Consider the following 25,518-nt stretch of genomic DNA (forward strand, 5'->3'; position numbering starts at 1 on the left):
GAAAAGCCATACAAATGTGGATGCAGAAAAGGCCACTGCAGACTTGTCAGCTCTCTCTCAACCAATCCCCTGCTGATGCTGGTCCCAGCATTCACACCTCGCACACCCTCGGGAGGCTGGTCCCAGCATTCACACCTCGCACACCCTCGGGAGGCTGGTCCCAGCATTCACACCTCGCACACCCGCGGTTCTCTCAAGGCTTCAGCAAGTGCTTCCTGCGTGTGGTGCGCAACTCAAGCATCGGAGACGTCGCGGGGTAGCGATCCATCACTCCAAGCGGTGTGGACACCGCTCTGGTCACCACTGGCCTTAGTAAGTGCCTCTGTGGCCAGACCACGGGCAGCATCTTTAGGCGCATAGTCCCGCTGAATCCTCATGGTAACGTTACATGGAGTAGAAATTACTGCCCCCCCCCATACACGGCATGAATTAGGGCCAGGGAGGTTACACACCTCCTCCAGCATGGAGTAGAGATTACTGCCCCCCCCCCTTATACACGGCATGAATTAGGACCAGGGAGGTTACACGCCTCCTCCAGCATGGAGTAGAGATTACTGCCCCCACTTTATACACGGCATGAATTAGGGAGGTTACACGCCTCCTCCAGCATGGAGTAGAGATTACTGACACCCCCCCCCCCTTTATACACGGCATGAATTAGGGAGGTTACACACCTCCTCCAGCATGGAGTAGAGATTACTGCCCCCCCCCCCTTATACACGGCATGAATTAGGGCCAGGGAGGTTACACGCCTCCTCCAGCATGGAGTAGAGATTACTGCCCCCCCCCCCTTATACACGGCATGAATTAGGGAGGTTACACGCCTCCTCCAGCACCGCACGGCGAGGGCACTGCCAGGTCAGCACCGAAGCCCATCTCCCCTCCCACGCTCCCAATGGCTGCTGCACGCTTTTTATCATTCCTCGCCCGCAGCTTCACCCACACCCTCGGCTACCCTCAAACACCCCAATCCTAAACCTCCTTATCACAAAAAAAAAAAAGAAAAAAAAAATCCCCAAGAGAACCGGGCCAGGCCGGTCCGAGCTTTTGCACGCTGTTCGGGAATTTTATCTCCCACTCGCGGAACCCGGCTGTCTGCGGCGGCGACTTCTCAGTGGAACCACGCGTCACTTCTTACGGAAAAAGAAACACCAGCCCTCCCCGCGCGCGAATCTGCGCGCTAACCCACGACTCCGCAGCGACTTCCCACCCTGCAGCCCGCCACCCCGGCGACCGGCTTCGGCTCCGGGCGGGCTCCTTTGCAGGCGTGGGGGCACCGTGGTCGCCAACACGCCCCAGCCCACGGCACCTGCCGGGAAGCCCCTGGCATTTCCGTCCTCACCCGCGAAACAAACCGGCCTGTCCGTGGAGCCCCAGAAACTCGGCCTGCGGCCCCCCGCCCCCTCCCCGCCAGCCGCGACCACCCCCGCGCGTGGGGCGGCGGCCTCGCGCACGTGTTCCCGCTCCCGCCCCCTCAACCCCGTCCACGGCTCGGAACCCGCGCGGAGGCCGCAGCGCCGTCGGAACTCACCCGCCTCGCCTGCGCCCGGCCGGCTCCGGACAAAGTCCTGCGCGCGGCAGCCCGGGACCCCTCACCGCGCGAGCTGTGGGTGGCCACCATGGCCGGCCGGGGCGGGGGACGGGCCGCTCGGGACCGGGACCCCACGTGGAAGGCGCGCGAGGACCCCGCACGGCTGCCCCGCCGAGTCCTGTGTCGCCGCCCCTTCCGCGTCCGGAACGGCTCGGCCAAGCCTCCGCGCCGGCCCGGGGATGGCCCGCGGCCGCGGCCAAGCGCTCGGCGACTGCGGCCGGCGGCGGCGGCGGCGGCGGCCGCTGCGCTCCGCGAGCCCCGCGGCCTGGCTCGTGGGCGACGGGGTTGTCCGCCCTGAGGAGCCAGAGGAGGCCGCGCTCCCGGGCCGCCGCCCGGTAGGAACGAGCGCGGAGGAGCGCGCCTGAGGCTCGGTCTCCCCGAGGGTCCGCCGCGGCCGGGCGCGGGCAGGCGCGCTTTCCAGTCAGGCAGCTGCGCGGCCACCCGGCAGGGCTGCGTCGCCTGGCAACGGCGGGGTCCTTCCAGGCTCGGCGGCGCTCGGGGCCTGCGGGGAGAGGACCGCCGCGGAGGGCGCTGGGGGCGGTGGCGGCCGTGCGCGCGGGACGACGGCGACGCGGGCCTGGCGCGCCGCGGCCTCGGACCTCGGCTGCTGAGCGAGGATGAGCGCGGCCGACAAGGCCCGGGTGGGGCCCGCGGTGGCCGGGCCTGCGCCGCCCGGGGAGGAGGAGGGCGAGGGGGCCGGCGAGGCGGGCGGGAAGGAGCCGGCGGCCCCCGGGCCCAGCGCTGCGTTCCGCCTGCTGGTGACTCGGCGGGAACCGGCCGTGAAGCTGCAGTATGCGGTGAGCGGCCTGGAGCCGCTGGCCTGGTCCGAGGACCACCGCGTGTCGGTGTCCACGGCGCGCAGCGTCGCGGTGTTGGAGCTCATCTGCGACGTGCACAACCCGGGCCAGGACCTGGTGATCCACCGCACCTCGGTGCCCGCCCCGCTCAACAGCTGCCTCCTCAAAGTGAGTCCCGCGCGGCCCCGGGGTCTCCCCCTCGCTGCCCAGCCGCCGCGCGTGCGGGGCGAGAGCGTGCGCGCGCGCCCTGGAGCTGCGTGCGCCCCGGTTCCCGGGCCACACTCGGGCCCCCCGGCGCCCCGCGGCGCCCCCGAGGGGCCCTGGCCCGGTGGCCGGCGCGGATGGCTGCGGCGGCTCCGCCCGAGCGGCCCCGGCCCTGCCTCCGCCGCCGCGCCCATTGTCTGGGGCCCGCTCCCCGGGGCCCTCGGCTGGCTTTGTTGCCCGCGTCGCGCCCTGCCCTCGCGCCTCTGGGGTGCTTTGCATCGCCTGACCGCGTCCTGCGACTTGGTTGCGACTGGCCCACCTGGGGCGGGTGGGTGGGTGGGTGTAGACTGCGTGTCGGGGGTCGCGCTCTGGCTTTTCTTGGCTAGCAAGACCGAGGGATGCGGGCTGGGAAAATTAAACCTCCGGCCGCGGTTGCGGTTCTCAAACTTTGAGCGTCTCCAAGCGCGTGCGTCTCGTGCGCTCGGCTTCGTGTAACCCGAGTTCGCTTTGGGAACCGCAGGGTGCCTGAAGTTGACCGTGCTTACGGCGCCGGTTCCCGCATTCAGGTGTTTTGTTTTTTGGTTTTCTATGTAGGAAGCCGTGTTGTTCATTTCAGAAGTGTAAGAACTTTGCGTGTTTTCATTGTCGCCGCGCACGCGTGCGGATGGCTGCCCGGTGTCGGTGAACAGAGACTTGCACAGCGCGTGTGCTCGGTGCTGGCCCACGTTCTGGAGTGAAGCAGTGCACCAAACACTCTGTGCTGTCAGGTCGCTGGAAGCGCTGTGCAAATAGGAGTTCGTGTGCGGAGACTTGTCTCTTTCTCAAGTGAGGGTTTTCTGTACTTTGGTACTCTAAAGCGTCAGCCGCCAGCTGTGGGTAGGGTGGTGAAAGCCCTCCTCACTCTTCCCATATTTAATGTCAGTTTGGGATGTGCAATGTACAGTGTTTATGTTTGTTTATTTGAAAGGCAGGGAGGGGCAGAGGCAGGTGGAGAGAGCGCTTCCATCTGCTGGTTTACTCCTCAAATGCCCGCAACAGCTGGGGTTGGGCCAGGCCGGATCCAGGAGCTGGAATCGCCATTTGAATCTGTCCTGTGGGTGACGGGTCCAGGGTGCGCACCGGCAGGAAGCTGGGGCTGGAATCCGGGCCTCCCAGACTGTACCGCCCACACGTGCATAACTTGGCGTTACATCAGATCACTGCTAAACCTGCATGGCTGACTTTCCTCCAGGATCTGGGGATCACGTGAGCAGATCGGTTCAGGTGTAAACAAACCAGGCAGACGCAGCAGTGCCGTGCAGTGGAAGGAAGGTGTCGGGGTGCACAGGGTGTGTTCACGGGCACACCAGCTGGGGCCGTGTGTCGTTATGGTGGGGTCGGGACTGAGAGGACTTCAGGGAAAGACCAGGGAGGCTGCTTTCAGGGAGTCGTCTGGGTGGGTCTGCAGCGGTCCTGTCTGGTTTGTAAGAGGAGGGGAAGAGAGGAAGGAGGCACCCATCTCGTGCACACGTGCTTAAGTCCTAATTTGCCACTGCTTGGGTGATGGCGGATCAACAGATGAGCTCAAGTAGCTCTTCCCGGGAGTCAGGAAAGTGGGGTGAGGCCAGCGTGGGAACTTGGGAGATCAGCCTGAGGAAGTTGGCTAAGTGGAGGAAGCCCTAGGGTACCGCTGAGTTCATGAGCACGGAGTGATCAGGAATATGGCTGGTGGACCAGAGGCAAGCAGATGATCAGTACAAACAGGGCTTAAGGGATGGGGCTTCGGCACGAGGTAACAGCATTGGCATAGCTATAAAAGGGGGCTCCTAAAGCCTACCTTGTTTAGCCTTTGGGAAGACTAAATACACAGTATCATTTAGTAGTTTGTGGAACAGATAAATGCTCAAGCTAAAAAGGTACTCCAGTCATGGCAGTCTGAAGAAGTCTGGGTTGACGTCCTGAGTGTGGATGTGCAGGTAGTCCTAGTGTTCCGATAAAATATGGACTCTGGTTTTGCCACAGGTGCCACATTCATTCAGTAACAGGAGCTCTTACGTGGCCTTCTAATAGTTGATAAGTAGCTTGCGTGAAATGAGTGGCGTCTCCGCCCCTCACTGTCGCTGGGTGTGCACCTCTCAGCTCTCCCATGAGACTGCGCCCCGAGCTCTCAGTGAGGGCTCTGCGGGGCAGAACGTGTGAGGGCGCCCCCAAGTTCTCAGTGAGGGCTCTGCGGGGTAGATCGCGTGAGGGCGCCCCGAGCTCTCAGTGAGGGCTCTGCGGGGTAGAACGCGTGAGGGCGCCCCCAAGTTCTCAGTGAGGGCTCTGCGGGGTAGATCGCGTGAGGGGAGCGTGAAGAAGCCCGTGTTGGCACTGCGACGGCTCTGCCCGTCGACGGTCTCCAGGGCTACGTAGCCACTCGGGACTGTCCAGTGTGCCTTTGCTCCCCCGACATGGGGGCAGCCTGCGACCTAGTGTGCAGCACACTGGAGAGCTAGGTGCTGACCCCCTTCGAGGCTTTTGCTCTGGGATTGTCATTTAGATTAAGAGTCTCTTTTAGGAAAAATATATAGTTATATAACAGTCTAAATGTTAATTATCAGCTAGTTGCAAGTCACTCTCCTGGGCACTGATGTATACGTGATAAACAGATGAGTGATTTAATCTGAAAAGCAGGAGGCAGTGACGAGAAGCCCCAGAGAAGCCCCGGGGTGGGCGTTTGACACAGTGGTGGGATGCTGCTCAGCACAGCTGCATCCCCGTTCAGCGTGGCCGGGTTCGAGCTCCAGCCCCACTTCCTCTAATCCCACCTGCAGGCAGAGGAGACGGCTCAGTTCCTGGGGTCCTTGCAGCCCACGTGGGACACTCAGATTGAATTCCAGGCTCCTGATTTGGCCTGACCAGGCTCTGGCTGTTGCAGGCATATTTGTAAGGGAAAAAAAGGAGTACATTGCAATTTTTTCTTACCATTGGACTGTAGATGAAGTGGATGTTATACTTGCGTTCGGTTCCGAATTCTATTTGGGTCCCTAATTGTATTGTGTGTCAACTGTCAGATGCCCTAGTAAGTGGTAACTGCGTCTACTGCAGTGAGACACTTTTGTATGTCTTTGCGACCATATTCTTGGACCTCAAGAAGCTCACTGTCCCACAGCTTCTAATGAATTTTCACAGAGTGCTTAGCAGTTAGCACTGTCAGAGTCTGATTCAGTGACTGCTTTAGGCAGCCGTCTGAGAGCTGGACTGTAAGTGGTGTGTCCTTGGGCACCTGAGTGCTTGTTTTGTTAACTGGTTCTGTGATGGGGAGAGTTGGGGACGGGTGCAGTAGGCTAACTCAGACCTGTTGTGTTACAAACAGTGTACCATTCCGTAGGGCTGTTCCCTGCCAGTCAGCGTCCATGCTACTCCACCTCAGCAGGGTCTTCCCAGTGAGTGGGGACCAAAGCTGGTTTGAACTTCCTCTCTTGCATCCCACTGCTGCTGTGGGTAGCAAAATCTGTTTACTTTTTGTACTACTTTAGCTTTTCATTTGTGTCTACCCTTCATCTAGTGGGCCACTTTGTATCCATAGTGTACTTTAAATACTTTTATTAAGTCCCATTGGCATTTACTTACTCAGAGAATCAGTGATGCTGCCATCTGGGGGACGCTTGCATCCCATACCGGAGTGCCTGGGCTCAGGTCCCACCTCCACTTCGGATCCAGCTCTCTGCTCATTCCACCTCAGAGGCAGCAAACGACAGCTCAAGTCCTTGGGCCCTGCCACTCGCTTGGAGACTCAGGGCTCCTGGCTCTAAGGGAGAGAGCCAGTGCCTGGGGTCTCCAGGCCTCTCGCTGTCGCTCTTGCTCTCTTGCTGTGACTTCCAACTGAATACATAAATTTTTAAGTAAAAACATACCTAACATTTTTTGGAACATTTATTAACACTTTACATTTTTTTAAAGATTGATTTATTTATTTGAAAGGAAGAGTTACAGAGAGGCAGAGAGAGAGAGGGGTCTTCCTTCCGCCTGTTGGTTCACTCCCCAGATGGCTGCAATGGCCAGAGCTGCGCCATTCCAAAGCCAGGAGCCAGGAGCTTCTTCCAGGACTCCTACGCGGGGGCAGGGGCCCAAGGACTTGGGCCATTTTCTACTGCTTTCCCAGGCCAGAGCAGAGAGCTGGGTGGGAAGTGGAGCATCAGGGACTTGAACCAGTGCCCATATGGGATGTTGGCCCTGCAGGTGGCAGTTTTACCCATCATGCCACATTGCTGGCCCCTGCTTCATGTATTTTTAATTAACCTTCCTAACTCTGAAACGTGTATGATTCTCTTTTATAAATAAGGAAATTAAGGCCAGGAGATTTAAGCAGCTTGTGCGTGGTGGTGGAGCTGGTGTGTCGTCTGGCACCGTAGCACAGCTCTTCACTCTTGGTGGATTGCTTCGCTGTGGCGTTGTGCTGTCAGGCCAGCAGCCTACACCTCGTTCAGCTGGAGTTTTCTCCAGCAGCTCTAGCACCTGCCCTTAAATCCCCCCTCCTTTTTCTAAGATTTATTTTATTTATTTATTTGAAAGGCAGAGTTACAGAGAGGCAGAGAAAATCTTCCATCCACTGGTTCACTCCCCAAATCACCGCAACAGCCAGGGCTGAGCCGATCTGAAGCCAGGAGCTTCTTCCGTGTCTCCCACACTGTTGCAGGGGCCCAAGGACTTGGGCCGTCTTCCACTGTTTTACAAGGCATTAGCAGGGAGCTGGATCGGAAGTGGAGCAGCCGGGACTTGAACCACCAGCACCCATATAGGATGCCAGCACTTAGCTCCAGTAACAACTCTTAAGACGCTATTGCAGTGTAGAAGAGAGAGTTTGGATAATTCTGGTTGAGTCCGTCTTTGCTGTGTTCCCTGTGACTTTTCAGGAAATAGTGTAAAACACTTGATGTTTCCAGAACGTCACCACACGGCTCCTGCTCGGGGACGGTCGCGGTCGCGGTCCTTAGTGTTGTGTAGATCACTTCAGGGAAGTTAGCCACTGATTGGCGTGGTAGACATCTTTCTGTCACTTTTCATTTTGTATGCTTGCTCATTATGTCATCTGGCAGTTTTGGTGGAAAATAGACTACGACTAGATTATACAGTATCTTTTGTTGGTTTCTAACGATCGCTGCTGTCTCAGAAGCCATTCGTTTGTTAATATACTGAGGAATTTTATTCCCAATTAGGCTTAATAGTATCTGGTCAGTACGGGCTGTGTTTTTTTCTGACACATCCCCAGTTGTCTAGGCTTTGTCTAGGACATGGTGGCTCTGAGTTAGCATCTCCAGAGTTCTCTGCTGGGGTGTGATTCCTCCGTGCTTGGGAAGTTAAACTTATTTAAAGTGACGGAACGTTACATCCATGAATGTCTTGGGCTTGAATTCCCTTTTCATCACATTCTGCCTTTTCCATTTTGAAGATCAGCCTCTTTGAAAAGGGCGATTGACACTAGAAAGGAATGGGAAGCTGCAGTTTTCTCTCTCTTTGATCCGTTTCTCTGAAGGCAGAAGATCAAGTCCTTCCTGCTTCCATCATAACAGAAACCGTCTGTTGTTTTGACCTCTGCTCTTTTTTTGACTTTAGCCTTCTCAGCTATTTTTTAATGATTCTAGACTACTTTCTTTTGGCCGTTTATCTCTTCCTCCATCTTTAATGTCCCTTTAAAATCTTTCTAAGAACTCACCATCATAAAACTAGGCACTGTTGATAAATGCCATGAACTTGGAAGAAGGAGCGATGAATGAAAGCTGGGATAGTCACAGGAGACCTGTGGTGAGAGAGACTTCACCTAGGGGAGGGCTGGGCAGCAGGGCAGGAGAGCGGAGCTGCAGACAGCGCAGCTGGAGGTGGCTGTCAGCGTAATTTGCAAATGCAAAATTCAGATTATAAAAGCTAAATCTATTGTAATCAAGAGTATTATAAAATAGAGCTGTGTGAAAGATATATATATAGTTATTTCCATACATTTTTAAAGATGATTTATTTATTTGAAAGGTAGACTATCAGGGAGATACAGAGAGGGAGATACCATCCATTCGCTAGTTCATTCCCCAGGTCTCCCATGTGTGTGGCAGGAGCCCGAGCGCTTGGGCCATCTTCCACTGTCTTCCCACGCACAATGGCAGGGAGCTGGATTGGAAGCAGAGCACTGGATACTCAAATTGTTCTGATGTTGGCATCACAGGTGGGCTTAACCCACTGCACCAATAACACCAGCCCCTATTTTCATATATTTTTAATACCTTTATCATTTTGTGAATTAAGGGCCGTGTTGACTTTTTAAAAATATTTATTTATTTATTTGAAAGGAAGAGTTATAGAGAGGCAGAGAGAGAGAGAGAGAGATCGTCCATCTGCTGGTTCTCCCCCAAGATGGCCACAACAGCCAGAGCTGCGCTGATCTAAAGTCAGGAGCCTGGAGCTTCTTCCAGGTCTCCCACGTGAGTGCTGGGGCCCTAGCACTTGAGTCATCTTCTGCCTTCCCAGACCTGTTATCAAGGAGCCGGATCAGAAGAACAACCAGGACTGGAACTGGCACCCAAAAGAGATGAGGCGTGGGCTTCACCCACTATGCCACAGCACCAGCCCCTCCGTTGACTCTTTAAAAATCTGTACCCCGATTGCTTAAGTCAGCCAGAAGAGTGTGAGAGCCAGTCTCTGAGCAATGACTGTTCATCCTGACCCTTCTGAGGAAATGCCGTTTTCTTGAGTGAATGCTCATTTAATCTTTATGTGTGTGCTGCCAAAATGAATAGAATCCATAAGAAAATTTTCATCTATATTAGTGTGGATCAGTTATATAGATAAATAGCTAACGGTTTTATATCTTACTTTCCAGGTGGGCTCAAAAGCAGAAGTTGCAGAATGCAAGGAGAGGTTTGCCACCTCGAAAGACCCCACAATCAGCCAGACTTTCATGTTGGATAGGGTGTTCAACCCCGAGGGGAAGGCTTTGCCGCCGCTGAGAGGATTCAAATACACTAGCTGGTCCCCCATGGGCTGCGATGCCAATGGCAGGTGCCTCTTGGCAGCACTGACCATGGACAACCGCCTGACCATCCAGGCTAACCTCAACAGACTGCAGTGGGTCCAGCTGGTCGACCTGACGGAGATTTATGGGGAACGTCTTTATGAGACCAGTTACAGGCTCTCCAAGAATGATGCTCCACAGGGAAATCTGGGGGATTTTGCTGAGTTTCAGAGGAGACACAGCATGCAGACTCCAGTGAGAATGGAGTGGTCAGGCATCTGCACCACCCAGCAGGTCAAGCACAATAACGAGTGCCGAGACGTGGGCAGCGTGCTCCTGGCCGTCCTCTTTGAGAACGGCAACATTGCTGTGTGGCAGTTCCAGCTGCCGTTTGTGGGAAAGGAGTCCATCTCCTCCTGCAACACCATCGAGTCGGGAATCAACTCTCCCAGCGTCTTGTTTTGGTGGGAATATGAGCACAATAACCGGAAAATGAGCGGCCTTATTGTAGGGAGTGCTTTTGGACCTGTGAAAATTCTTCCTGTCAACCTCAAAGCAGTGAAAGGCTATTTCACGCTGAGGCAGCCTGTCGTCTTGTGGAAGGAGATGGACCAGTTGCCAGTGCACAGCATCAAGTGCGTGCCCCTCTACCACCCCTACCAGAAGTGCAGCTGCAGCCTGGTGGTGGCGGCCAGGGGCTCCTATGTGTTTTGGTGTCTCCTTCTGATCTCCAAAGCAGGCCTCAACGTTCACAATTCCCACGTCACGGGCCTGCACTCGCTGCCGATCGTCTCCATGACGGCCGACAGACAGAACGGGACAGTGTACACGTGTTCAAGTGACGGGAAGGTGAGGCAGCTGATCCCCATCTTCACAGATGTTGCACTCAAGTTTGAACACCAGCTGATCAAGCTCTCAGATGTGTTTGGCTCCGTGAGGACTCACGGGATAGCAGTGAGCCCCTGCGGGGCGTATCTGGCCATCATCACGACGGAGGGCATGGTCAATGGCCTCCATCCCGTGAACAAAAACTACCAGGTCCAGTTTGTCACCCTGAAAACCTTTGAAGAGGCGGCAGCTCAGCTCCTGGAATCCTCGGTTCAGAATCTCTTCAAGCAGGTAGATCTGATTGACCTTGTGCGCTGGAAGATTTTAAAGGATAAGCACATCCCGCAGTTTCTGCAAGAGGCTTTGGAGAAAAAGATCGAAAGCAGTGGAGTCACCTACTTCTGGCGCTTTAAGCTTTTCCTGCTGAGGATTTTGTATCAGTCGATGCAGAAAACCCCCTCAGAAGCCTTGTGGAAGCCCACCCACGAGGACTCAAAAATCTTGCTGGCCGACTCCCCCGGGGCGGGCAATGCCGAGGACGAGCAGCAGGAGGAAGGCGGCTCCTCCAAGCAGGCGGGGAAGCAGGGCCTGCAGGAGAGGAGCCGGGAGGGCGACGCGGAGGAGGCCGCCGAGGACGCGCTTGTGCCGGCCGGGGAGGGCGGAGGCCGCGAGCCCATGGAGGAGAAGCTCCTGGAAATCCAAGGGAAGATCGAGGCTGTGGAGATGCACCTGACCAGGGAGCACATGAAGCGAGTCCTGGGGGAGGTGTACCTGCACACCTGGATCACCGAGAACACCAGCATCCCCACCAGAGGGCTCTGCAACTTCCTGATGTCGGACGAGGAGTATGACGACAGGACGGCCCGGGTAGGTGTTCACCGCCCCCCGCGAGGCGCGCAGGGACCTGGCTTGACTCTCTCAGGCTGACCGTTGGCGTTGATTGGCACGGGTGCGGGGGAATGAATAGGTCACAGGGTCAGTGCAGAGGACACGGGCCTAGCGCAGGGCCGCTGCGATGCTGTCTCAGCGTGGGCTTGGTGTGCAGGATTGCAAGGTGAGATCCCCCGCTGCGGCTGCGTTAGCAGGAAGTGTGTGGTGGGCAGCCACAGCGGGGGAAATTCAGCATTCAGGCTCCATTCCCTGAGGGTCACATGTTCTGGGGAGGATGGGCAGGTGTATGTTATTTGAAAGACAGTGACAGAGAAAGGGGAGGGACAAAGAGAGAGATCATCACCTGTCCACTGGCTCCCTCCCCAGATGGCTGCAACAGCTAGGTCGGAGCCAGGCTAAATCCGGGACCCGGAACTCCATCCTGACCTTCCCGCTTGAGCCATGGTCTGCTGCCCTGCAAGGCACATTGTCAGGGAGTTGGATTGGAAGTGGAGTAGCTGAGACTCAGACTGGCACTTTGATATGGGAGGCCAGCATTGCAAGCTGCGGCTTAACCCACTGTACCACGCTGTCCTCGTTTGTTTTACAGAAGCTGGGCATAATCTAAGTTTTAGGAATTCCTAAAGTCCAAGCTTCCTACTGCTATAAAGACTCCAAGCTTGGGAATACTGCATACCGTGTACTTTTTATTGTTTTTGAGATTTATGTATTTGAATGGCAGAGTGACAGAGATCTTCCATCCGCTGGTTCACTCCCCAAATGGCTGCAACAGCCAGGTCTGGGCCAGGCGCATCCGGAAGCCTGGGACTCTATTCGTGTCTCCCACGTGGCCTACGCACTTGGGCCACCCTCTCCCACTTTTCCCAGGCACATCAGCAGGAAGCTGGATCAGAAGTGGGGCAGCCAGGACACAAACCTGCGGTCATACGGGATGCCAGTGTTGCAGGTCGCAGCTTAACTGAGTCTCACAATTCTGGCCCCATACTGTGTGTACTCTGACAGGTTCTCAGTGCACGTTATCATTCTGGGACTTCTGAAAATTCCGGTGGTAGCCAGACTTCTTGATCAGGGAATCGTTTGCACAGCTCTCAGCAGCTGAAATCCTGCCGAACTTGGGTTCCAGGGAACATACTGTATACTAAAATACTCAGAATCATGAAAGTCGGTTCTTTTGTACTCTGAAAATTGGCACATATTCTCTTTCCCTAAAGTCTTATTTAAAATGTCAGGTTGAAAGGAATACATTTAAACGTCTTCATCCCTAATGTTAAGTCATCCATAAATCGCTTGTTATATTTTCTTATAGGATGTGTGCGGGTCTTATGAATTGTTAGAATGGTGGCCGGCGCTGTGGCGCTGTAGGCTAGGCCTCTGCCAGTGGCGCCAGCATCCCCCACGGGTGCCGGTCATGACCTGGCTGCTCCACTTCTGATCCAGCTCCCTGCTAACATGCTGGGAAGGCAGCAGAGGATGGCCAGAGTCCTTGGGCCCCTACACCTGCATGGGGGCACCCAGAAGAAGCTCCTGACTCCTGGCTTCAGATCAGCCCAGCTGTGGCCGTTGTGACCATTTGGGGAGTGAATCAGCGATGGAAGAACTTTTTTGCTATCTCTCCCTCTCTCTGCAGCTCTACCTCTCGAATAAATAGAAGTCTTAAAAAAATAAAAAAGAATCACTGGAATGTGTTGTTCAGGTGACGGCTTCACAAGGGAGAGCTGGTTGCTGTGTCCCGAAGTGTCTAGATTTCCCGGTTTTCAGTAATTAGGAAAGAAATTCCAGAAAGTAAAGAGTGGAAGTTCTTTATGGTTTAGACTTTTGGTTTGGAGGCTGCATCAGTTCGGGAAGCCACGTTTAGCGTAGCTCTGTGGCTCCAACAGAACAGGTAAAAGAGATGGAAGACTGTACCCCAACCCTTGTTCAGTCAGCTGACCTTTTTTTTTTTTTTTTAAAGATTTATTTATTTATTTGAGAGGCAGAGAGAGAGAGAGAGAGAGTCTTCCATCTGCTGGTTCACTCCCCAGGTGGCCACAGCGGTGGGAGCTGAGCTGATCTGAAGCCAGGAGCCAGCAGCTTCTTCTGGGTCTCCCACACGGGTGCAGGGGCCCAAGGATTTGGCCATCTTCTACTGCTTTCCCAGGCCACAGCCGAGAGCTGGATCAGAAGTACAGCAGCCGGGTCTCTAACCGGCGCCCATGTGGGATGCGGCACTGCAGGTGGTGGCTTCACCCACTGCTCCACAGCGCCAGCCCCAGCAGCTCACTTTTGATTGGAGACAGTGCATGTCTTCGATCCAACAGTATGTGTAAAATGAAGGCCTTTTTAACCTGGAATGTTGATTCAGTGGTCGTTCTAAATTGTTTCTGAGAATGTGCCTGGTGTGGTAGAGTGAACTTCTCAGCCTTTTGTTCATCATCACTTCCCCTAGAGAATATATATAGACGTTTTGTTCTTAATTGCCCAACTATGAAATGTTACCACAGGTACATTTTGTCTTTTTTTTAAAGATTGATTTATTTATTTGAAAGACCAAGTTCCACAGAGAGAGGAGAAGCAGAGAAAGGGTGTCTTCCATCCGATGGTTCACTCCCCAGTTGGCCGCAACAGCCAGCTCTGCGCTGATCCGCAGCCAGGATCCAGGAGCTTCTGCCAGGTCTCCCACGAGGGTGTGGGGCCCAAGGACCCGGGCCATCCTCTACTGCCTTCCCAGGCCACGGCGGAGAGCTGGATAGGAAGTGGAGCAGCCAGGTCTTGAACCGGCCCCCACATCTTGGATGCCGGTGCCCCAGGCCAGGGCGTTAATCCGCTGTGCCGCAGCGCCGGCCCCGCATTTTGTCTTTTTATGTACTGTATGTACGTCTGTGCTTTATACATAAAAGTGTAAGAGTGTTTTTGTCTTCTGAGAACCACTGTTTGCCCCTTGGAAGGAGAATCACCCCCATGAGAGTTAGGAATCCAACTGAGCAGGTGGGCTCGTGGTCCAGAAGCAGCCCTTCCCGGGGGGGGGGGGGCATCGGTGTCAGGGAAGCGCACGGACTTCCTTCCCTGCTTCACTCCTCAAGTGGTCGGAACAGCTGGGACCTTTGGTCAAAGCCAGGAGCCAGAAACTCCATCCAGGGCTCCCACGTGGGTGGCAGGGTCCAGGTTGTAGGGCCAGCCTCTGCTTTCCAAGCGCATTAGCAGGGTACTGGATCGAAAGTGGAGCAGCAGAGACACGAACTGCTGCATGGCATTGCGGGCCGTGGCTTAACCTGCTGTACCACAACTCCAGCACCTGCATTGGATTTCGTGCGGCTAAAAACCAAAAAGGCCAAAAGCTAATGGGATTTAAACTTGTAAGTTATATACAGAAGGTAGGCGGAGCTGTTGAGATTCCCCTCATAACCCGAGTAATGAGTTTAGTGAATTGATGCACCCTCGTCAGTGCTTCCACAGGAAGTTCCGTGTGCACGGGCTTAAAGCTTTGAAGGGCACCGGCTGCTCCAGAGAAAGGTGTCCTGCGTAGCATGGCCAGTGGTTTTTTCAGCAATGATGAAGCAGACTTGTGTTTTTCAGATTTTCATTTTTAAAGGTAATCTTTTTTTTTTTTTTTTTTTTTTTTGACAGGCAGAGTGGACAGTGAGAGAGAGAGACAGAGAGAAAGGTCTTCCTTTTGCTGTTGGTTCACCCTCCAATGGCCGCCGCGGCTGGCGCGCTACAACCGGCGCATCGCGCTGATCCGAAGGCAGGAGCCAGGTGCTTCTCCTGGTCTCCCATGGGGTGCAGGGCCCAAGCACTTGGGCCATCCACCACTGCACTCCCTGGCCACAGCAGAGAGCTGGCCTGGAAGAGGGGCAACCGGGACAGAATCCGGCGCCCCGACCGGGACTAGAACCCGGTGTGCCGGCGCCGCAAGGCGGAGGATTAGCCTAGTGAGCCATGGCGCCGGCTTAAAGGTAATCTTAATCAGCAGAGAAAAGCAAATCTGAAGCGGGGCAAGGCCTAGAGCCTGCGCCGTCTCGTCTCCCACGGTGGGTCTGACGGCCTCTGCGGTGGGGCTCGGTGGTCTCGGGTGCAGACTGCTGGTCTGGATTGGGGGATGGGCCTTTGGCCATCAGAAGGGCAGTTATTTTTAATCCCGAGTCTCTCTACTTTGTGACAGTTCTGCGGACTCCGTAGTATTGCTCATAATACTTTTGCCTGTAGAGGTCATGTTTCTCCTTCTGAAACTCAGTACTGTCCGTCACAGCTAACCACTTTGACTTCTGATGGAACCCTGAAGTTCTGTTTCAAAAGCAGTGAAAACAAGGCAGGTCCTAAGATTGTGGTTTTCAGAAGTGCGCTGTCCAGGGTGACGCGGGGTCCCTAATGGGTTCACTTGTGCAGCTCGCCGGCTCACTTTGCTCGTTCAGGCAGTGTGGGCAGCCTGTGTGGGAGTACACAGAACTGCGTTTTCTCCCTTTTTCCTTTGTGCCGTGGACCTTCTCCTCAGAAGGCGCGGCGCTCAGCGGCTGACTGCCGGCTGCTCTGTCTGACCAGGTGCTGATTGGACACATCTCGAAGAAGATGAACAAGCAGACCTTCCCCGAGCACTGCAGCTTGTGCAAGGAGATCCTGCCCTTCACAGACCGCAAGCAGGCCGTCTGCTCCAACGGCCACATTTGGCTCCGGTAAGCCCTTCCGACGGCCCCGACTGCTGGCTCCGGGCTCTGTGTAGCGCAGGGTGCTGCACAGTGTTTCCCGGGTCACGTTGGCCTCGCCAGCATGTTGGAGAAAAGCCGCTGTCGGAGCCTGGTGCGCACGGCTGTGCCGCGGTGCAGAGCAGAGTGGCCTTGGAGGGCCGTCCTCTCTGCCTGGTGCTTGAGGTTCCCTGGTGTGCTGTGGCGGGGCTGGTGTTTTAGAGGATATTGTCACCGGGCAGTGCCTGTTAAAGTAGATGAATTCACATCGTAGCGGGTGCCCGCCCTGAGCGGAGACGTGGCGTGTCCTCGCTGTGGGCGGTGCGGCTGCTCGTCCCCTCCTTAGAGCACTGTCACCCCGCCCCAGGACTCGACGCCTCCTTCTCTCCGTTCTCGCCCGTCTCTGCTCGCTCTGCCTCGTCTCCTCGCGTCTCTGGGCCTGGTTTTCTCTCTGAGCGCTGCCTGGTGACCCTGGTGACTTCAGGGGGAGCTCTCACCTGTCTCCCCTGCTGTAAGCCTGCTGGACGTCCAACAGCATTGCAGATCGGACTCCAGCCGCTGCCGCCGCTTCCTCCTCGTCTCTTGCCCAGGCTGTATTCGCCTCTCAGCTGATCTTCCTCCCCCTCCTGTTCACCGCTGTGCTCAAGACCCAGAAGCCACCAGTTCTGAGGAGGCAAAGCAAAAACCCTGTCTGTGGCCTGTGAGACCCCGCGGCCTGGTCCCCTCCTGCTCATCCTCTCTCTGACCTCATCCCCTCCCCACCTCCTTCCAGGTGGAGTGGCCTGGCTGTTCCTCTCGTGTCAGCCCGTCTCCTCTTGGAGCCCTTTAGCGGGTGTCCACACGGCCTCTCCTCAAGGGTCACTTTGTCATCAGGCCTTCCTGGCCACGTGACCTGAAATTATGACTCCTGCCCCTTCCCTCCCAGGACTCGCCCCTGCCACGTTTCCTCTTGCCCGGGAAGCTGCGGTCAGTGGCAGGACCCAGACAACCTGGTTAACAGCAACATGATAACTACTGCACCCCCACACCCAGTCTTCACTGAGGTGAACCTGCTTGGAGCTCCTCCTCCTCACCTCCCTCCCATTTGAATTTCGGTTCCTCAGTTGCTCCACTTAAAACTGCGTCTTTTGGAAGACTGCACAGAGCCTGAACAGCACCCTGCCATCCCATTGTGTGCTGGCCTGGTCCCGGGAGGTGCTCAGTGAACAGCCGTTGCACGGAGTGGAGGCTTGTTCATGGCCCTTCTTTGTTTTTGCACTATTAATTTTGTCTTTGATTTTTTCAGGTTTTCCCCCACTAAATTGTCATTTTCTTAAAGATAATGCTTGTACCTCATCTTTAAAGTCACCACAAAAGGAATTTTCAATGTAGTACATGATCTTTTTGTTTTAACATTCCGAGAGTCCAAAATGCAGTCAGAGAGGAAGACACTGAATTCTTTCCTGATGCTGGGAATAGGAGGGAACAAGGCTGCAGTGACTCTGGGTTAGAAACTTTGTATCTCTTTGCCTGGTAACATGAAGTAGCCACTTCCTCTTTGCTAAGGTGTGTCAGTGTAGGTCTCACCTGCCTGGGTGGGCAGAGTACACATGGTTGCCATGCACCTGTGAAGTCTTGCAGCACTTTCCCCTGAGGGAGGTGTGGGTTTACTTACCCTGTGGCTCCCCCACCTCAGTGCTGCCTCCCCAGCTGTGGGAGACCCGAGCCGGCCTGCCCTGAGTGTGGGTCTGTCTTCGCCAGGTGCTTCCTGACCTACCAGTCCTGCCAGAGTCTGATCTACAGACGGTGTCTGCTCCATGACAGCATCGCCCGGCATCCAGCCCCGGAAGGTGAGCACCTCCCCAGCTCTGCGCAGGGTGTGGGGCACTTAGCAGCGTGCCAGTTCCCAGACAATGGCGGAGGTCACCTCCACCCTGCGGCTGTGGGGCTGCGTGGTGTTGACGTACACGCGGCCTCTTCATGGTCTGCGGACATCTGTCACTGCAGACACGTGACTCCTTCCTAAAGGTCAGCTTGTTCCAGATGGCCCTGGATAGATTCGTTAGATGGTCCCTAGATAGACTTGTTAGATGGTCCCTAGATAGATTCGTTAGATGGTCCTAGATAGATTCGTTAGATGGGCCCTAGATAGATTCGTTAGGTGGTCCCTAGATAGATTCGTTAGATGGTCCTAGATAGATCTGTTAGGTGGTCCCTAGATAGATTCGTTAGGTGGTCCCTAGATAGATTCGTTAGATGGTCCTAGATAGATTCGTTAGATGGTCCCTAGATAGACTTGTTAGATGGTCCCTAGATAGATTCGTTAGGTGGTCCCTAGATAGATTTGTTAGGTGGTCCCTAGATAGATTCATTAGGTGGTCCCTAGATAGATTTGTTAGATGGTATCTAGATAGATTTGATTGAAGGATTTATTTTATTTATTTGAAAGACAGAGTTACAGAGAGAGGTAGAGACAGAGAGAGAGGTCTTCCGTCTGCTGGTTCACTCCCCCAGATGGCCGCATTGGCCGGAGCTGCGCCAATCCGGAGCCAAGAGCTTCCTCCAGGTCTCCCACGCGGGTGCAGGGGCTCAAGGACTTGGGCCATCGTCTACTGCTCTCCCAGGCCACAGCAGAGAGCTGGGCTGGGAGAGGAGCAGCTGAGACTAGGACCAGCCCCTATACGGGATGCCGGTGCTTCAGGCCAGGGCGTTAACCTGCTGCGCCACAGTGCCGGTCCCGCAATGGGTTTCTAATAGTTGATCTGAGTACTGTCTCCTGATAGCACAGGAGAAGATGAGCAGGAAACAAGATCTTGGACATGGGCCGGCCTCTGTTTGTTTGATATCACACGCGTGTCCGATTGTGGCCTGAGAGTCAGAAGCATGTGCAGTTATGGGTCTGTTTGGGGAAACGTGTTCTCAGTGGAAGCAAGAGGCATGCGTCAGGGAACCGCATCTTTATTCCTGGTTTTGCCTGAGAGCAGCTGACCACTCTGATCCTCGGGAGCTGTGGCATCAGCCTTGTTCTGCTCTTTTATTGTTAGAGACTAGAATCATACGCAGAATTCAAGAGAAAAAGAGACTAAATCCCACGTTCCATCACCAACTTCAGAGTTCTACAACTCACAACCTTTTTTGTTTTTTCCATAAGCCCCTCCTCCTGTGAGATTATTTTGACACACATTTTGGGAACTTTTAAACAGTCATTACAGTTGAGAACTGATACGCTATTTAGGCAGGAAACAGAAGATTGAGGCTTAAAAATAGTGAAACCTGCCCACTGGCTTTTGTTTTTCTAAAGATTTATTTATTTTTCATTTGAGAGGCAGAGGCAGAGAAAGAAAGAGAGAGGTCTTCCATCCGCTGGTTCATTCCCCAGGTGGCCATAACGGCCAGAGCTGTGCCGATCCAGAGCCAGGAGCCAGGACCTTCTTCCGGGTCTCCCACGTGGGTGCAGGGGCCCAGGAACTAGGGCCATCTTCTACTGCTTTCCCAGGCCACAGCAGAGCGCTGGATTGGAAGTGCAGCAGCTGGGACTAGAACCAGCACCCATATGGGGTGCCAGCACTGCAGGCATCGGCTTCACCTGCTACACCACAGCACCGGGCCCCGCCCATTGACTTCGACTTTTCCACTCGTGGCTTTCGGGAGGAAGAAGGAGAGAGGGAGGCAGAGATCGTGGCACAGCTCCGGGGAGGGGTGTTAACCCAGTGTCGCATGCTCTAAAACGTTACCAAGGGGGCACTGTGAAATCCTGGTCTCGGAATAAAGTCTAGTCTTTTTTTTTTTTTTTTTTTTTTTTTTTTTTTTTTTTGAGATTTCATTTATTTGAAAGGCAAAGTGACAGAAGAGAGGGCGGGGCCAGGCCAAAGTGGGGAGCCTACAACTCCATCAGGGTCTCCCACTGAGGTAGCAGGGACCCGAGCATTTGGGCCGTCTTCCACTGCTTTCTGGTAGCGTGAGCAGGGACGTGGATTGGTGCTCCTCTGTGGAATGTGGCCGGGGTGCTGGTGTCTCAGGCGGTGGCTTAACCTGCTCTGCCCCGGTCCTTTCTTTACATTGGTTTCATCACACATTGTCTGTGGAAACCGCTCATTGGAATGGTGGCCACGCAGGCCCCAGAACAGAGTACTCAAGAACCCGGAGCTGTGGCGGCAGAGCTGGGCCCTGCTTGCCCCCTCCCTGCTGCCGCGAGCACCGCCGGCCTGGCGGGTGTTCTGGAGCGGCTGCCGACCCCTCCTGTCTCCCTTCTGCAGATCCTGACTGGATCAAGAGGCTCCTGCAGAGCCCCTGCCCCTTCTGTGACTCCCCCGTCTTCTGAGTGCCGAGCGCGGCGGGTGGACGGGCACGAACTCTGCTGTGGAAGATGCCCCGTGGCGTGAGGAGAGGCTGTGCTGGAGGCAGCCTGCCCCTGGCGTGGACGCTGCGAGACTGTAAGAGGCCCCTGGAGCTCGGTTCTGACACAGGCTCCCTCCCGGGGACTTGGGATGTGCTGCAGAGCCACTGCGTGCAGGGTCTGGGCCGTTCTGAGTTGAACATTGGCCCCCAGCGGCTCACACGTGGGGTCCCCTTTCCCCAGTGTCTGGACCGGAGTGGCTTGAACAAAAAGAAGTCCTGACGTCTCTAGGCGCAGAACGCTCTCACTGCGTGTGTGGAGAGGGTCTCGCCCGGCTGAGCGAGGCTTTACTCCTGCCTCCTGGCTGCAGAGCGCCAGACTCCCCGGTGCGTGCGTGCGTGCGTGTGCCGACAGATATTAAAGTGTCTGCACGCTCAAGCTTTCTCTCCATAAACAGCTGCGGTGGGTGTCCTGTCTGTTCTTGTGTTTCATGCATACAGAAAACATTTTCTAAAAATTCTGTATTTTTAAGAAGTTGAAGCCAAGACTGACATTGGTCTAATGTGTCAACTGATCAGGTGACGGTTTTAATTACTAACTGTAGTGACTTGTTTTTAATTCTCCTCTGTCGTCAGATTGCCTGGCCCAGCTTCTTAACACATAGAAAGATGTCAAGTACTCCAGTCTGCCCACGTCCCAGCCTGCTTCAGACTGAGCTGTGGTGGCCTGCATGAGATACTTGTACACAGAAGAAGGAAAACCTCTGTTTTTAGTATTAAATTGAAAACGTTCAGTGTTCTTAGTGTTGGCATTTCTAGACGTTTCATTTAGTGTCCAAGGTCAGAGTCTGTCCAGAGACTTGTGGGGAGAGACGGCTCTCAGCTCAGAAGTGGAGACCTGTGCTCGGTGCCACTGTGGTGAGCTCGGGACAGAGCCTGGGAATCCCCGCCTGGCACCGGGGCACAGCCTGCTTCTATTTTTTTCTTTTCTTTTTTTTTTTTTTTTTTGTGGACTACTAAGAGGAGATGTCAGACGTGCACTCTGGTGAATTGCTCTTAATGAGAAACTGAAACAGACGTTCTGGAACGCAGAGCTCTGGACTCTTAGCTCAGCCTCCTAAGGACTGGCGCTGGTGCAGGCCTCAGGAGACGTCTGGGGCCCGTGTTTCCGCAGAGTGAAGTGGAGACGAGGGTGAGATTCGCTCCTGTCCGTGCTGTCGCTCTTGTCTCGCTCTAACACGATTTCCAACTTAGTGAATGGCATTTTGGCCTCACCGTGTGGAGACACAGATGTGTCACACATACACACCGCGTGTGGGCACTCAGGAGGCATGTTCGAACGCCTGGGTTCCAGTTCAGGTGGTCGTTTGGTCTCGCGTGTTTTGTTACTTGCTGGGGTCTTCTGTCTTTTTTTTTTTCCTCTCATTTTGGAGGAAATTGCAAGAACAGTGTTTGTGCAGCAGTGCAGAGCGTGGTGTGGTCGAGGTCGCCTGTGTGCTTGGCTCCTCGCCTCACAGCAGGTGCAGCAGGGACGCTGGAGATCTGCAGGAGTTAGTGAGCCTAGGTCCACTTCTTTGGTATCGCAGTGAGTACAGGATTTTGTGCTGCTGCCGTTTAAAACTTACATTAAGTTTTTATTTAAAGCAGTTGTGCATTTTTGAGAAATGTAACTATCAAGAGTAACTGAAAGGGATCTCCAGAGGTATCTGGTGCCTGTGGGAGTGGCCGTGGCACTGCGTTTGCTGGGACAGATTCTGTCTGCTGGGATCTTGCTCACCACTGGGAGGCCTTCCCCTACCCCCTCCCACCGCCATGGAGCTGGGGAAGTGAGAGGACATTGGGGTCCATCCCCTAGCCTCTCCCACCGCCGTGGAGCTGGGGAAGTGAGAGGACATTGGGGTCCATCCCCTAGCCTCTCCCACCGCCATGGAGCTGGGGAAGTGAGAGGACATTGGGGTCCATCCCCTAGCCTCTCCCACTGCCGTGGAGCTGGGGAAGTGAGAGGACCCTGGGGTCCATCCCCTAGCCTCTCCCACCGCCGTGGAGCTGGGGAAGTGAGAGGACATTGGGGTCCATCCCCTAGCCTCTCCCACCGCCATGGAGCTGGGGAAGTGAGAGGACATTGGGGTCCATCCCCTAGCCTCTCCCACTGCCGTGGAGCTGGGGAAGTGAGAGGACATTGGGGTCCATCCCCTAGCCTCTCCCACCGCCGTGGAGCTGGGGAAGTGAGAGGACGTTGGGGTCCATCGCAGCCCAGCAACAGTGCATGTTTGCATTCGCCTGCCTGGTGACAGGGTGTGGTCAGTGCTACTTGGACAGAGGGGCGACACCAGGACTCCTGCTTGCCTCTTTATGTCCAGCGTGAGCTGTGCCTGGTGTTCGGTGGGCTTCAGGCAGAGCTGCGGAATGGGAGGCTTAGCAGAAGCAGTGTCGCTGGACTGCACTGAAGTGCAGCTGCAGAGGCTGCGCAGTTGAACCTTTTAGCTACAACACCGTTGCATTTGGAGAGTCTGGTATCCACGTGTGTATCACATTTTCTCCGCCTGGGGTTAATTTGTTCCTATTATTCCAGATAAGAGATTGAGAGCTTGTTACGCTGATATTCGAGCTGAAATCCTCCTGTGTCCACCACCCAGACGTCAAGCAATCCGTACCGACTATTACAGCTGCCAAACTACCAATTATTTTGCAATGTCAGAAGTTATTAGAACCACGAGTGAAGCTCCGGGCTGAGGGTGACATTTGTCTGCTTCTCCCTCTAAGAAGCTCTTGAGAATATTAATGTTGAAGTATGTAGGTTGGATCTACTTGCGAGTTTGACAGGTTAATTTGGTTAAAAGAATGTTAAAGGTTAATGTTTAAATATTAAAGTATATTCTGTTGTGATGATAATGGTATCAGATGAGTCCCGAAGGAGGTGGGCTTCCTGGTGCTTGTTAAGAGGAATGTGGTGGTGGTCTTGCGAGCCCCCGCGCCCCGCAGCCGCTCTGGGGTGGCCCAGGAAGTGGAGGCACTGCTGGCTCCTGCGGGGCCGTCTCTCCGTGCTGCCGCCACCCTCTCTCTCAGCCCACAGAGGGGCTGGGGGCCTGCTCCTCGCGCCCCCTCAGCATTACGATGGCTCTGAGAGGAGAGTGGGTTCCGTTGTCTAAATTGGGTGCTGGCTTTCCCTTCCTAGCAGAAACTGCTAAGTAGTGCTGCTTTCCACCGGGAGGAGTCGTAGCTGTCGGCAGCTGGGTGCCCTGCAGCTCCTGGCTGGCGTCTCCCTGTCGCTTGGTTGAGCCTGCAGTAAGGCAGGCTGGCTTCTAGCTCCTTGCCACCCCCACCTCTTACCCCCGAGCCAGAGTGGTTCATCACAGGCAGACACTCCACTTAAGGCTAAGCTGCAGGGGTTACAGCCGCGGTTAGCACACACAGGAGTGGGCGTTTGACCTAGCGGTGCGACCCCCCGGCCCCACAGCCGAGTGCTCGGTGCACTTCCCGCTCCGGCTCCGGCTCCGGCTCCTGACCCCGACTCCCTGCTGATGTGCACCCCGAGAGGCAGTGATGGTGGCGCAAGCGGTTGGGCCCCTGCCACCCACGTGGGAGACCCGGATGGGGTTCCCAGCTCCCACGCCAGCCTTTGCGGGCCTCTGGGGAGTGACCAGCAGGTGCTGGTCTGTCTGCCTCTCAAATAAGTAATGACTTTTAAAAAATAATACATATTAAAAGGCGCAGACAGTGAATAACCAAATAAATGAGCGTCTTTCCTTTCAGCCCCCCATGGGCTATTTTGAGCCTCTGTGGCTTCTAGAATTCACTCTGACGCTCACCCTGCTCCTCCTCTGTCAGGGGTGCCGAGCAAGCCAGGGAGACGGGAACGCTCGGGATCCCACCCTCTCCTCAAGGTTGCCTGGCTTTAACATGCCTCTAAAGGGCTACCCAAAGGGAGCCGTTTTCATTGTGGTTGTTGGAGGAAATCAGCGCCCGAGGCCCTCGTGATTCCGAAACCTGGGAAGTGTGCTTTCTGGAAGCTTCAGTGTGCTGCCCAGCCCTCGGCCAGAGCCTGGGGCTGAGAGAGGACAGATGGCCTCTAGTGCCCGAACGCGGGTTAGGGCTGCCGCAGCCGGCCCTTCCCAGGCCACGGGCTCGCGTGCACGCGCGGATGCACGTCCCCGTCGGGGCTGGGACCTGGCCTCCCTCCGGCACGCTGACGGTGCTGCTTCTGAACACTCGCCGTGGCCGTCAGCAGCCGCAACACGAGGGGGCTGTTCCCAAAGACGCCCGATGAAGAGCTTCTGTGTGGCCCGGCATCCCGCTCCAGCCCCTTTGATTAGACAGCTCGCCTTCCCTTAGCCCGCATTTCCTTCCACTCGTGGCCGTGCTCCAGGGGAGGCCACGCAGGAAATGGTGTGGCCAGTGGGAGCCGTGCCCCACGGTCCCCCGGCATGGGCTGAGGCAGTCCGCCTGTGATAGCGCGTGTCCGAGGGGCAGGCTGGGGGTCCTGGACACGGGTGTTCATTTCTAGGAGTATTTTACATAACGGAGAGCACCCTGCAACATGGCCCAGTGGGTGAGGGGAGAGGGGGTGACGGCCCGGGCCTCCCCGACCCGACCCGACCCGCGCACCGCCAGCCGGGGCTCCTGCGCCGCGCAGAACTGCGTGCGAGAAAGCGCGGCTTCTGCGAGCCGCTGGCTCAGGCCTGTGCGTTGCCGTAGGAAGGGCGAGTGCTTGGCAAGCACGCTGTGCGCGGGAAGGTCAGCCCTGGGGTGGGCCCACCGTCCCCCGGCCCGGGCCGGCCTCTGTGCTGGGCTTGGGTTAGATGTTGGTTTATGTCTGACGGTTTTTGAAATGGAAAGGAGATTTGTAAAAAGCCTTATCATCTAATTTAATTAGGTGGTGTGTCTTAGACTTTCAGTGTTTAAATAAAAAGCACCTCGTAGTGCTTGGAGGATCCCGCAGTCTGGGATGGGCGGCCGCTTCTCCCATCGTGTGTGTGTGTGTGTGTGTGTGTGTGTGCGCAGGGCTTGCCACTAGACTGTCAGCTCCCAGGGCCGGGGCCATTTCACCCCTGTCACCCCTGCAGCACCCAGCGCCATGCGTGAGTGAGTCCCCGCCTCCGGGATGCAGAGAGCTTCGCTTCTCCGGTGGTCCCTCCCTACAAGGCCGCCCACGCCCCGGGGCCAGAGCTCAGGGACCGGGTGTCCTGGGTTGACCCAGCCCGCGTCCCCCTCCGTGGCACTCTGGCCCTCTGTTCCCACAGATAACAGCAGCCTCGGGTTCTTACCTGAGCTGGAGCT

General features: G+C 55.5%; 2 protein-coding genes across 10 annotated transcripts in view; one reads left to right on the forward strand and one right to left on the reverse strand.

Annotated features, from left to right (window-relative positions):
- Positions 1-2,114, reverse strand: part of DDX31 (DEAD-box helicase 31) — a 68,619-nt gene extending 66,505 nt beyond the window's left edge. For 4 of the 8 annotated variants that reach the window (XM_051835359.3, XM_089321967.1, XM_089321960.1 and 1 more), the window contains exon 1: positions 1,532-1,985. In XM_051835359.3, coding sequence (XP_051691319.3) covers positions 1,532-1,621 — 90 coding nt within the window. In that variant the 5' untranslated portion in view covers positions 1,622-1,985. Of the gene's footprint in view, positions 1-1,531 lie in introns of all 8 variants that reach the window. The other 4 variants (XM_089321965.1, XM_089321972.1, XM_089321974.1 and 1 more) reach the window with 4 other exon arrangements.
- Positions 2,073-23,130, forward strand: GTF3C4 (general transcription factor IIIC subunit 4). 2 transcript variants are annotated; one of them, XM_051835356.3, is made up of 5 exons: positions 2,073-2,556; positions 9,422-11,248; positions 15,788-15,918; positions 17,668-17,756; positions 20,163-23,130. In XM_051835356.3, exons 1-5 carry the CDS (start codon positions 2,209-2,211, stop codon positions 20,225-20,227), a joined length of 2,460 nt encoding a protein of 819 aa, XP_051691316.1. In that variant the 5' UTR covers positions 2,073-2,208; the 3' UTR covers positions 20,228-23,130. The 2 variants fall into 2 exon arrangements, with proteins under 2 accessions (XP_051691316.1, XP_089178079.1); XM_089321953.1 differs by lacking the exons at positions 17,668-17,756; positions 20,163-23,130 and adding an exon at positions 16,295-16,494.
- The last annotated feature ends 2,388 nt before the right edge of the window (positions 23,131-25,518 follow it).

This window comes from Oryctolagus cuniculus, chromosome 1, assembly GCF_051225735.1.
Source record: "Oryctolagus cuniculus isolate XC-2025 breed Fujian yellow rabbit chromosome 1, ASM5122573v1, whole genome shotgun sequence".
Classification (NCBI taxonomy): domain Eukaryota; kingdom Metazoa; phylum Chordata; class Mammalia; order Lagomorpha; family Leporidae; genus Oryctolagus; species Oryctolagus cuniculus.